This window comes from Hordeum vulgare, chromosome 6H (assembly GCF_904849725.1).
Source record: "Hordeum vulgare subsp. vulgare chromosome 6H, MorexV3_pseudomolecules_assembly, whole genome shotgun sequence".
NCBI lineage: Eukaryota > Viridiplantae > Streptophyta > Magnoliopsida > Poales > Poaceae > Hordeum > Hordeum vulgare.
In genome coordinates this window covers 508,823,170-508,835,932 of record NC_058523.1, presented here as the reverse complement: position 1 = coordinate 508,835,932, position 12,763 = coordinate 508,823,170, and the positions used below count along the sequence as shown (strand labels likewise).

At 47.0% G+C, this 12,763-nt stretch overlaps 1 protein-coding gene across 1 annotated transcript; it reads left to right on the top strand.

Annotated features, from left to right (window-relative positions):
- The first annotated feature begins 318 nt into the window (after positions 1-318).
- LOC123401861 (microtubule-associated protein futsch-like) lies at positions 319-7,606 on the top strand. Its single transcript, XM_045095716.1, has 5 exons — positions 319-1,016; positions 2,145-2,513; positions 2,590-4,810; positions 4,890-7,002; positions 7,104-7,606. The coding sequence occupies exons 1-4, from the start codon at positions 753-755 to the stop codon at positions 6,962-6,964; spliced, it is 4,929 nt and encodes a 1,642-aa protein (XP_044951651.1). The 5' UTR covers positions 319-752; the 3' UTR covers positions 6,965-7,002; positions 7,104-7,606.
- Positions 7,607-12,763: the final 5,157 nt, after the last annotated feature.

The following is a 12,763-nucleotide window of genomic DNA, read 5'->3' as shown; positions in this document are numbered from 1 at the left end:
CCGACCTCCGCCACCACCACCCGGGCCCCGCCCCGTCCGGATCAGGGCGTCAGTGGCACACCAGCGAGCGCCAGCCACGGCCCGCCGGGCCACTTGTCCGAGTCCACCCACCGCGCCCACGTCAGCGCCCGTGGGAACCGCTACGGACACCCCGCGGCCGCCCGCCGCGAGTCAACAGCGCCCCACCGCGCAGCGACACCCGCCGGGCGGCACGTAGCAGCAGCGCAGGCCTCGCTCGCGCGGCGCCCCGCGCTGCGCAGGGGATCTTCGTGCGCGGGGGGAAATGACGGAAATGCCCCCGCCTCTTTCCTCTCTCTCGCGAGGACATCCGCTCTTCCTTCCTCCCTCATCTCCGTCTGCGCGTGCCGTGCTCCATATAACCATCTCTCTCCTCCGAATCCGCCCCCAAATCGCCATTTCCTCCTCTCTCCCCCTCCCCTCCTCCACCGTCGCCACCGCCCCGCCGCAGATCGAGACGGTCCGTCCCGCCCGTTGTCGGACCCCGAATCCCCAAATTCCCGATCAAATCTCCCCGCGGCCGGAGCCGATTCGATCGAATTCGAGCCCCGATCTGCGGCCACCGGGCAGGCGCTCCGTCGGAATCGGCTCGAATTCGGGTGATCCGGAGGCGCATGGAGGGAGGCCCCGCGGATCCGAGCTAGGGTTACCGCCGGCGGTGATCTGGTGATGGTGCAGCGCGGCGCCGGGAGGACTCGGCCAGGAGGGATCGGCGGCTGGGAAGATGCGCGGCTATGCATGGGCGGCGCCAAGGCTGCGGCGGTGAGGGGTGCGGCGACCGGCGTCCTTTCGTCCGGCACATGTGGCCGGCAACTCGCGTAGAGGCAGCTCCACCACCGGCAAAGGGACCAGCCTCTCCTCCTCCTCATCCCCGCTCCTCCGTTCCTCCGCTCCGGACGACCTCTTATCCACCCGCACCGACGACTCCCCCGGCAGCACCACACAAGCAGGAGGCCGCCGATTCACCCCGTCCGCCCTCAGCAGACTCCTTCCTAAAGGTGCCTCATACTTTGGTGGATATATCAATTTGGGATTTGCTAAGCTCCGCCAAATTTAGACCAAATTCAGTATGCTGCTGGAGTCATCAGATGGCTATCATTTCTGCTTCAAAAACTTAATCTATGGAAAGCAACTAGAATTTGTTGCCTTGTTGAGAGGTTACCTTAGTCTCGCGTTCCTGCCAAGCTCCTGGCTGAGTGTACATATACATCATCTGTGCCGGGCTGGTTGTGCGCTTGGTTTGGTAACGGCTGAGCTATCATATCATTTAAACGGTACAACGAGGTTGTCTTTGTATGGTTGGATTGAATTCCTTGGCACCTCATTGTGAGAATTTTGGCACTCCACATGTAAGGCGTGTGCAGAGATGTCGCCTTGTTGCGCGCATGATAAGAATTGTTTGGATCATATCTTTGGTCTATTGGATAGTGATGATATATCATTTCAAGGCGTTTACACGTGGTGCAAGTCGTGTCATCTTCTCGACTTCATTAAGATAACGCATTTTGCCAACTGTTTTGATATCCCTAGTTGCTTGTTTTTTTGTTTGCTAATCCTATACAAGGTGGCAATAAGGAATTATCTTCCATTTAAACAAGGAAAATAGGAGAAATGAAGAAAACAAACCTCAGACTTGGTTGTGAGCATTATACATTGCCTAAAAATCATCATGGAAATTTCAGATTTTGTGCTCTAACGGTTAGGTACTATCCATTTCCGGAAGCCGTTCCAATTTGATTATGAATGTTTTATTACATGCTTGCCGTGCATTAATTCGTTGAGTCAGAGTATCTCTTTATAAGAACATACTTGACATTTAACATTTGTAGCATGCCTCATCTGGAATGTTTTTTTCCCGCATTTGGCAGCTTAAGGAAATATATGTTGTCGCACTAACGTCTGCTAACTTTGCAAAGCGACACGTTTAGATAATGAACTACTATTTTAGCTGTTTGGCTGCTGCAAGGAGAGTTACTTTTTTCTATTTCCGGTTCGGTTATGCTTAAGTGTGCTTCTTGCTTTGACATGTTCTCCGAGTGCTACACTATCTCCTTCAGCGTTGTCCTCGTGACATGAAGTTCTTTTTGTTTCTTGACAATTAACAGAAGTACAAATTTGCTTTACAGGACGGGCGTGAATTCCGAGTTGGAGATTGTGCACTTTTTCAGGCTGTTGATGTTCCGCCTTTCATTGGGTTGATACGCTGGATTGAGAAAAAAGAAGAAGGCTTTCCCAAGTTACGTGTAAGTTGGCTCTATAGATCTGCTGACGTCAAACTTAACAAGGCGATACAGCTCAACGCTGCACCAAACGAGATCTTCTATTCATTCCACCAGGACGAGACATCTGCTGTCTCTCTACTACATCCTTGCAAAGTTGCCTTTTTACGTAAAGGTGTTGAGCTGCCTGCCGGAATTTCTTCATTTGTGTGTCGGCGTGTATATGATATTGACAACAAGTGTTTATGGTGGCTTACAGACAAAGACTATATTAATGTAAGTGCTATTTAGTTACCTTCCTCTTTTTTCTGTGTTATATACTCTATGGCTTATGTGTATGTCCTACAATCAGGAACGGCAGGAAGAAGTAAACCGACTTCTGCATAGAACAAGGTTAGAAATGCATGCTGCAGTACAGTCAAGTGGACGCTCACCGAAGCGGCTAAATAGTCCGTCATCTGCCCAGCAGAAGTCCGGTTTGGATGATGGACAAAATTGTGGTTTATCTAAAGGAAAGAAGAGGGAGAGAGTTGAGCAAGGAATTGATCCAGCTACGCGAGACCGTGATCGCCCCCTTAAGGTCGAAGAAGGTGAACTGGGGAACTTAAAGGCAGAAAATATGAAGCATGCATTTACAAAGTTTATTGCGAAGTTCGCAGAAAAAGGCGGGCTTCCTCACGCTGAAGCAGTCGAGAAGTTAGTCCAGTTCATGCAACTTGATCGAACTGAACGGAAGATAGACCTTGGTGGTCGAGTAGTGCTTGCACATATTATTGCAGCTACAGAAAGTCCTGATTGCCTCGGGAGATTTGTGCAACTAAGGGGCCTTCCTATTTTGAATGAGTGGCTTCAGGAGACTCACAAGGGGAAGTCTGGTGAAGGGGGTAGTCCTAAAGAAACCGATAAGCGTGTTGAAGAATTTCTCATGGCACTGCTTCGTGCTCTCTCAAGATTGCCTATCAATTTGAATGCCTTGCAGAGTTGCAGTATTGGGAAATCTGTCAATCATCTGCGTAGCCATAAAAATGCTGAGATACAGAAGAGGGCGAAGTGTCTTGTTGAGAACTGGAAAAAGCGTGTTGATGCTGAAATGAAGTCAAATGAGGCGAAAACTGTAGTATCTGGTCAAGCTGTTTCCTGGTCAGGCAAAGGGGGAGCTGCAGAAGTTTCTAATGGTGGAAACAGACGAAGCGCCTCAAGTGAGGCCAGTCCAAAAAACCCAGTATCTCGGACTGCTAGACCTGGTGCATCTGATGCTGTTACGAAGTCGAATCCGCTCACTTCTGGCTCTTCGAAGTTGCAACACATGCAGCCTGCAAATGTTGCAACCAACTCGAAGGATCCACCATGCAAATCGGCTGGTGGTTCTGAGTTGCCAACAGTGAAAGAGGAGAAAAGCAGCAGTTCAAGCCAATCACTGAACAATAGTCACTCATGCTCCAGTGATCATGCAAAAACATTTGGTTCTCCTTGGAAGGAGGATGCAAGAAGTTCTACAGCTGCTTCTGGCAATGCCAGTAAAACTTCCGGGAGTTCTTCACGCGTCCATCGAAGGGCAAACAGTGTCCGTCTTGGTTCTGGGATACAAAAAGAAGCTACTGCAGGAAGATCTACCTCACTCGATCGTTCGTCGTTCCAGGAAAAATCATCACAATCTGGAATGGCGTCTGAAAAAGGGGGCGACACACCCTCTGATAACAGTAATGGCCATAGATTGATTGTCCGCTTTCCAAACCCTAGCCGTAGTCCTGCTAGAAGTGTGAGCGGAGGCTCATTTGAGGACCCGTCTGTTACAGGGAGTAGATCTTCCTCTCCTGTAGATAAGCATGAACAGAATGGTCGGCGGGTGAAAATGAAGATCGAAAATTCTCGACCTCACTTAGCTTCTGATGCTAATGCTGAGTCTTGGCATAGCAATGAGATAAAAGGGGTTGCAGGGTCTGATGAAGGTGATAAGTCAGCATTCCCTACATTGGAGAGCAACAGGAGTACTGAAGAAGCTGTTAAGGAGGCATGTGCATCACGGCCTGCAAGTTTGTCGCAAGTGAATGAGAAAGGAGTCTGTTCAGGTGAAACCAAGGGGAACTCATTCAACCCTATGAATGCTTTAATTGAAATAAAATACTCTGAAGCTGGTCCCCCTCTGCAAGCTGGGGATGATACTGCAATGAACCTTCTTGCCAGTGTGGCTGGAGAAATATCTAAATCTGAATTAATTTCTCCATCAGCTTCACCGAGAAATTCGTCTGCAGATGAAGTGGGATGTGAAGGTGACAGCATTGAGAAGTTAAAAGTAGAAAGTGACATAGCCCCGTCTCAGCGTCAAGGTTCCTCAGATGTTCAGAAAGTCACTTTGGTGAAGCAAGAGAAAGCTGATCCTTGTTTGATTGCCAAGGAGGAGCGTAACCAGAGGGCACACTTGTCATTGCACGACAACAAAATCACAACGACTACTGGGCTGTCACCTCAAAATGGTACAGACTGTAATGCCGTTGAATTTTCAGCAAAGACTGAAAACCAAGAGGAGGGTTGCACAAATAAGTGTCTTCCTGTACCTGGGGCTGATTCACAAGGTGATGATGATAAAGACTTTCCCTTACCTGTCTGCTTTTATCAATATTTATATGGAATCTAATATGCATTCGTCTGCAGGTCAAGATCGTAATGCATGTTCCAGCCGTGGGCCAGTTGAAGATGGTCGCATAAGCAGCCCTGATGTTGTCGGCACTACTTTAGGTGGTCAATGCAATTCAGCCGTTTCTAATCGCACGCCAGAATTGCTCCCTCTTGAGGAGTTGCAATTGTCTGTCCCTGATAAGCAGCCCCATGCCTTGTTAAAGCCAACTGATCAAAAGCCGCTTGTAGGTGTACTAGATCAGTTGGAAGCCATCGATACACGTGATGGCAGCGCTGGTGGTAAATTTGATTTGAAGTCTTCAGCGTGTCCACTGGCTGCGGGTCCCAAAAAGGCTGAAGACTTGGGTGTTAACACAGTGCTAAAAGAGGACGAAAAGGAGCAGCCTTCTTCCACTTCAGCTGATGTTAACAAGCTAGTTGTATTCCCAGTTGATGTGCCGAATGGGATTAAAGAATCAAAGGATAGTTCCAGTGAATCGAGTAGTCAAGTAAAATCTGGACCTATCATATCTCAGGATATTGAGCATGATGCAAGGCAGAGTCCAAAGAAGCTGAGCGATGATGTTGGCGGAAAAGAGGTTCTTGCCTCATCAGACGAGGGTACTTCTATTGCTGCCAAGGCCAAATCAAATGGTACTGCTAAGCTTGATTTTGATTTGAATGAACTTGGGGATGAAGGGAATCACTCTGAGCAAGTTACCTCTCCTGTTATATGTTCTTCTGCAATTCCTGTACCTGGTCTTTCTCCATTCGTATCACCTGTTTTAAGTGGTCTGCCTGCCCCAATAACAGTAGCAGCTCCAGCTAAAGGACCTTTTGTCCCTCCTGAGAATCTACTACGAGTGAAGCCTGAGGCTGGGTGGAAAGGCTCAGCAGCTACAAGTGCATTTCGTCCTGCAGAACCACGAAAGGTTGTGGGGGCATCTCTGACTGCACCTGATATTGCAGGATCTGATAGTGCCGGGAAGCGGTCTCGCCCCGCGTTTGACATTGATCTGAATGTAGCAGATGAAGAGATTCTTGAGGAAGATTTCTCACAGAGTTCTGCTCAGACAGTTGGATCTGAATCTGGAAACACTAGAAGTCGTGATGGTCCTGTGCGAAGCGCCGGCATTGAACTTGACTTGAATAGGTCTGATGAAGTTGCCGAGAATAACCAGTTTATCTCAAACTCTTCCAACAGAGTTGAAGTCACATTGTTGCCAGCAAGATCCTTGCCAGGAGGTTTACCGAGTACCAGTATGAATAGCTCAAAGAACTTCTTTGATCTCAATAATGGACCAAGCCTTGATGAAGCTAGTACAGAACCTGCACAAAGGAGTCTATCATCTAAAGGTGCTAGCAGCATACCTTTCCTGCCTCAAGTTGCTGGTCTTAGAGTGAACGGCACTGAAATCAATAACATGTCACCATGGTTTGCTTCTGCCAACCCATATGCTCCTGTAGCTATGCAATCGTTTTTGCCTGCTAGAGGAGAACATCCTTACCCAATTGAAACAGCATCTGGAACCCAGAGGATGATTGTGTCTGCTGCAGACAGCAGCCAATTCGGAAGTGATTCAGGCAGGGCTCCAGTTATTTCCACACCACCAACCATGGTGTTTCACCCTCCTCCTGCATATCAATATGCAGGATTTCCTTTCACTCCCAGTGTTCACCTTCAGACAACAGGTTTTCCAATTGGATCGACGTCATATGCCACCAATTCTGCACCTGCAGGAGTTCCATTCTTTCCAACCATTGCCCCGGCACTTGTTGGGTCAACGGGTGCATTACCTCCCCAACATGTGAGGCAATATGCAATAAACCGTCCTGAAGGTAGCAGCAGTGATGGACTCGACAGTAACTGGAAATGGAAAAGACCAGGAGGAGGGTTTGATCTTAATTCTGGTCCTGGGAGTATAGATTTAGAAGGGAAGGACGAACGGATACTTTCATCGGTTAGACAAACTTTGATGACGCCGCCGCAGGCCTTTGTGGAGGAGCAAACGAGAATGTACCAATTGCCTGGTGTAGGAATAAAGAGGAAGGAACCCGAGGGCAGTTGGGATCCTGAAAGATCATCATACAAGCAATTGTCATGGCAGTAGGAACTTTGGCGAGACCTCGCATCGACTTCTTTTGTCTGGTGAGCTTGTTTGTACCTAGAAATCCAACTTTAAAGACCAGACCCTGTTTTCTTGTTGGGTTAAAATTAACCAGTGGCGGGTGGGTGCTTTATATTTGCAGAGGCAACTGCATGTGGAAGTGAGGCGTTGTATTGCACCTGGGTGACCCTGGTGGGCTGGGATATACAACTCACACATGGATTCATGTCTGTGACGACATGGGATTGTGGGAGGAATGAAACATGGCTGTAATTGCTGTAAATGTTAACCATATTCATACTTTCCTGGAACCAGTTTTCCTCAGCTTGAGCAGTTGCTTTGCTAGAGTTTTGTACCTGCCAGGCTTGCTTCTTCTGTTTTTGCCAGGAGCGTATGGGTTTGGAGATGGAACGGTAATGCTCCTTGGCATCTTCAAACACCTCAAGCCGCTGTAATTAGTCCCGGTGGTCCTTTTTTCTTTTCATTTTCTAAGTTTCTTATGATAAACCGTCTCTTTGACATTGCTGGGCACATCTGCAGCTTTAACATACTATGATTTAGCCGTGACATGTATCCTGCCCTGCGGGCAAGTGTTGCATCAGTAGATCAGGAAGTCATAATAATTTGCCGTGGCTGACCCTGTTATCTCTATGTTGGTTCCTATGTTTCCTGCAACTTGTTGCTCCATTGCTGGGCACGTCTGCAGCTGCATCTTGTTGCTCACGAACGCGCGTCTGTTGTAAATTTGGATCATCTACTTGGTGTCATCTGTTGCACAAGTAAATGTAACGCTGATCATTGCATCTGCGGTCTCCGTTGGTCGTGTTGCTGATGGACGATGGCGACCGTGTTGCTGATCTCCATGAGTAAACCATTTGTATTCTGCTACTTGTCATATTTCGACATCTCTACGGTCTGACATGACCACCCCAGCAGGAGACCCGGCGACGAAAGCAAGCGAGGACGAAGCGGAACAGGAGGGGGGCATACATACATGTCGCTCGACGCGTGTGCGTGGTGGTTCACGGGCCGACACCAAGACGCAAGAGAAGCCTCCCCCACGGGCAGGCAGGACAGGATGCCCCTTTAACCACGGAAACCACTGCCACCACGGCGATGTGGGGGGGAGGTGCAAAAGCAAGCAGCAGCGAAGGGAAAAAAAAGGAGGGACGGCGACAGGCACGGGGAGGGAGGAAGAGACGGTCGCGATCAGTGGGGTGGCCCGTGACGCGACTGCTGCCCCGTCCCTGTCCGCTGCCTCCCTTTCCCTTCCGTCCTTCCTTTCTTTCCCCCCTCTCTTTCCGCGTCCGGGCATTTCCCGTCCCCGTCGCACCACGTAGGTATGGTGTGTCCAGTCCAGTCTCCCGTCGCTTTCCTCAGCTGCCCGTCTTGTTAGACTTGGGCTCCATCCATCCATCACCCTTCACCCCCTCTCCTCGGTCATTTCCCCATCATTAATACGCGTCCCTCTCGACAGCTCCCCGGTGAAAGCTACCCCCTGTTACAAACAGTACTACGTCGACCCAGTTCCCGTCAACATCGTCCGTCATCTCTATTTTCCGCGTGGGAGCCAACGTTTTTCGGTTTTTTCCCACTTCATGTTTTCTTTGCATTTCGACATTCTTTATATTTTTCGCCGGAATTCGGTGTTCCTTGATTTTACTACTACCACCGTGACAGTTTAGAAGGCACGTACTTGTACCTAGATTGCTAATTTTACTTATACTAGCAAAAAAGCCCGTGCGTTGCAATGGAAAAAAAAAATAACGCACGCTTTTAACCCAATAACCACGACTCAAGACCTCAATAGGCCCACGTCTTTTAGTTTCACATGGAATCATATTTGTGTTGCCGACAGTGGCCTCAGTACTAACACAACGATGATGTGTTTAAATGTGTTTAGTCCTAAGGTCTTTCTTTCTCTCTTTAAGCAAAACATTCAATATGTTCTGTATGTTTAGTTACAAAGGGAGTATACACTAACTCGATGTATATTTCATGAACAAATTAAAAAATAAAAGCATGAAAGAATATTGAGTACATGTATTTCAAACAATTCAAATTATGTCTTGTGAACTTATATTATTAATGAACTAAGAATTACAAATTAATGCAAACACACTTAAGTAGCCAAAGATGATTATTTAGGCTACACATCCAGATACACAGTATCGTACGTCAGTGGAAGAAATCAAGATGAACTAATCTAGAGGCCATCGGAGCAATCTTTTTTGGTAAACAAAAAAAGCAAAAAAAATAAACAGAAGTTCCTGTCTCTTGATGTGAACCAGCCTAATAGAAGAGAAAAGGTAAGCAAAAAAAAAATGTTGAAGAAAGGATTTGAACCCGGGTGTCCCGAGTAAGAGGGGCATGCTCTAGCCAGCAGGCTATCACAGCGTATGAGTTTATTTCCAGTTCACCCTCCTATAAATCAAAATCTTACGGAGTGACTTGTGATAAAAAATGATTCGTTGTGTCTAAAGTCTGGACTGCGGGTTATTTAGCGTAAATGTCGGGGTTTTTGCGTAAAATGCAAAAAAGGTCCAGAGTCACTTAAAGACAGACTGCGGGTTGATTTTGGGAAACTACAGAGTGTTTTTTGCAAAATGATCATGATGGACGACAGAAACCGTCGGTGTTTTATTATTAGGAAGAGATAAAATTTATTGTTTAATATAAAAACTATATTATTGGAAAATAAAAAATTTAAAAAATTTAATGATTTTTTTAATATATACTTATCATTAAGTTGGTCAAATTTACGATCTAGATACACCGGTCAGATGAGATGGAGGGAGTACTACTGTACTAGTAATGCTCACGAGCAATAAATAAATAAGTAAATTCCATGTTCCAACGCCGAAACACACAGTACGAGAAACGAATTGTGAGCACGTGGAGGAGCACGGTGAGTCGGTGGTTGTTGCACCACCCGTATCTGCGCGAACGGGGCGAGTAAATGCCCTAGGGATTCACGATGTACTTTATCAATGGAACATGGGCCATTCTCATGAATGGAGAAGGGCAATGGGTCAAGTTTTTTTTCTTCCCTCGATTGTCAAGTTGGTTGTTTGGTGGTTCACCGGGTAATAAACCTAGCAAACCTACTACTACTAGCACAACATGCGAGGCATATAAATATTTCCTCGCAACTAAATACGAAACAAAATAAATAAATCTATATTTTAAAATATAGCTATCTATACCTAATCTTTATCTCTAATAATAAAGAGGCTATCGCTTCCGTTGAAAAACCCATCGAGGTGATTTTACAAAAAAACTCTTACTGTATATGACATTAAACTCGTAGTATATATTAAATGTTTTTTAAAATACTCATATCTTTTAAACCGTAACTCCAAATTTAAGATATTATATATGGAATTTGATTAGAAAAATATGTAGAATATAAATATGATATTAGTTTATCTGTTAAACGTTTAATAAAAATATTATCTAGGGTGCAATCTTAATAAATAAGTTATTATTCGTCTTTCTTTCATACCGGTACTCATCCGGGTTGGGGATGAACACGTCAACAAAATCAGGATTAGAGATGAAAGTGAAGGTCACTTGACTGATTCTTTGTACGTATAAAATCTACATGCAAGCCGTGTTAAAATAGAAGACCTGTGAAATTTTAAACTGCATTTTTGTAGGATAAGACGATCTTTATTTGTGTCGTAACTACAAAATTCTCAGATTATAGACCATTTTTTGTAAATTAAGAGCGTGTGATATTTCTTTCTCCCGTTGCAACGCATGGGCCCTTTTGCTAGTAATAATAAAGCGGCTATTGCTTCCGTCGGAAAACCCACCACGTTATTTTTATAAAAAAGCCCCTGTAATTTTTGTTATTCAACCCGCGCTCCATCATTTATCTACAACGTAAAAGGAAAAAACGATTCGCTGCAAAAATTATACCCGTACGCATCGCCTCCCCCCGTCGACCCTGGGCCACCCTGGCCTGTGCCCAGGCCGCCGCCACACCACTCGCCGCCGCGTCCGACCTCAACCGCCATCGCTGCCGATCTCAACCCACCCGCCTCCGCGGATGTACCTCTCCCCGCTCACTGCCCCCGTTGCGGCGCTCGAGCGCATCGCGTCGACCCTGGTCCACCCTGGCCTGTGCCCAGGCCGCTGCCACACCACTCGCCGCCGCGGCCGACCTCAACCACCACTGTTGTTGATCTCAACCGACCTGCCTCCGCGGTCGTATCTCTGCCCGCTTGCTGCCCCCGTTTCAGCGCTCGAGCACAGCTTCTGGATCAAATCAACGCGACAGCTACAACGACTTGGGATGATGCGTCTGCTCGATGCAGAACGACCGCGGCGTGCGGATAAGGCGCGGCGGAGCGAAGTACTTGCAGGTGGACTGTCACGCCCAAGATGCGACCCTATCCTCAATTTTGCATGAGGGCCTCGTCAGGGATAGAAGCGCATCTCGTCGTGTCGCAAGAATGGATATCGTTACAAGTACATGTACTGAAAAGAAGAGATATATAAAGAGAGTTGGCTTACACTCGCCACGAGCTACATCAGAGTCACAACAGTACATTACATAAACATCATGAAGAAGAGCAGGGTGCGACTACAAACGAAAACAAATGACAAAAGAAGAACGACGTCCATCCTTGCTATCCCAGGCTGCCGGCCTGGAACCCATCGTAGATCGATGAAGAAGAAGCAGAAGAAGCAACTCCAAATGAAACAATCAACGCGCTCGCGTCAAGTAACCTTTACGTGTACCTGCAACTGGTGTTGTAGTAATCTGTGAGCCACAGGGGACTCAGCAATCTCATTTCCAAAGGTATCAAGACTAGCAAAGCTTAATGGGTGAGGCATGGTTAAGTGGTGAGGTTGCAGCAGCGGCTAAGCATATATTTGGTGGCTAAACTTACGAGTAAAAGAAATAAGAGGGGGAAGATCTACGCATAGCGGACGGGCACTACAGATGATCAAATGAATGATCCTGAACACCTACCTACGTCAGACATAACCCCACCGTGTCCTCGATCGGAGAAGGAGCTCACGAAAGAGACAGTCACGGTTACGCACACAGTTGACAAGTTTTAATTAAGTTAACTTCAAGTTATCTAGAACCAGTGTTAAACAAAGTTTCCACGTTGCCACATAATCGCGGGCACGGCTTTCCGAAAGATTTAACCCTGCAGGGGTGCTCCAACTAGTCCATCACAAATTACCACAAGCCGCATAGAAATCCTCAATCACGAAGCTCGCGATCTCGTCGGATTCCCTAGTGGAAAACCTCAACTCTGAGATTTCCCAAAGCATCACCGGAATCCCGATGCACAAGATATCTCGTCAAAGGTAAAACTAATCCAGCAAGGCCGCCCGACGTGTCGACGATCCCGATAGGAGTCGCGTACCTCGTTCTCAGGACACGACGGATGAGCGATGGTTACCACACCAAACGCCGAGTTGCCCCGGGTAGCGTTAATAAGCTGCTCTGTTTTGGACCAACACTCATGCGGAGCACTGGCCCGGGGGGTTGATTAAATTTTCCTCGGGGTCCGGAAAGTCCCTATGCAATTTTATTAGGTGATTAGGCAAATGTAGTACCAATGTTGGGCCCTGCCAGACCAGCTTTAGTCTAAAACGAATTATCAAGGGGGTCCCCATAACAACCCCGATCGTGTTAGGAGCGCTCAATTATGGAACATAACATCGGTAGCCGGAAACTAAGGGGGCAAAGGTGAAACAAAACACGAGGCTAGAAAGGCCGAGCCTTCCACCTTTTACCAAGTATATAGGTGCATTAGATTAAATAGCATTTAAATA

Bases quoted from the DNA above. Each gene is read 5' to 3' on its own strand.
- LOC123401861 (XM_045095716.1), top strand. From the start codon at position 753: ATGCATGGGCGGCGCCAAGGCTGCGGCGGTGAGGGGTGCGGCGACCGG. The intron at 1,017-2,144 runs GTGCCTCATACT...TTTGCTTTACAG, and splicing joins CAGCAGACTCCTTCCTAAAG to GACGGGCGTGAATTCCGAGT. The intron at 2,514-2,589 runs GTAAGTGCTATT...TCCTACAATCAG, and splicing joins CAGACAAAGACTATATTAAT to GAACGGCAGGAAGAAGTAAA.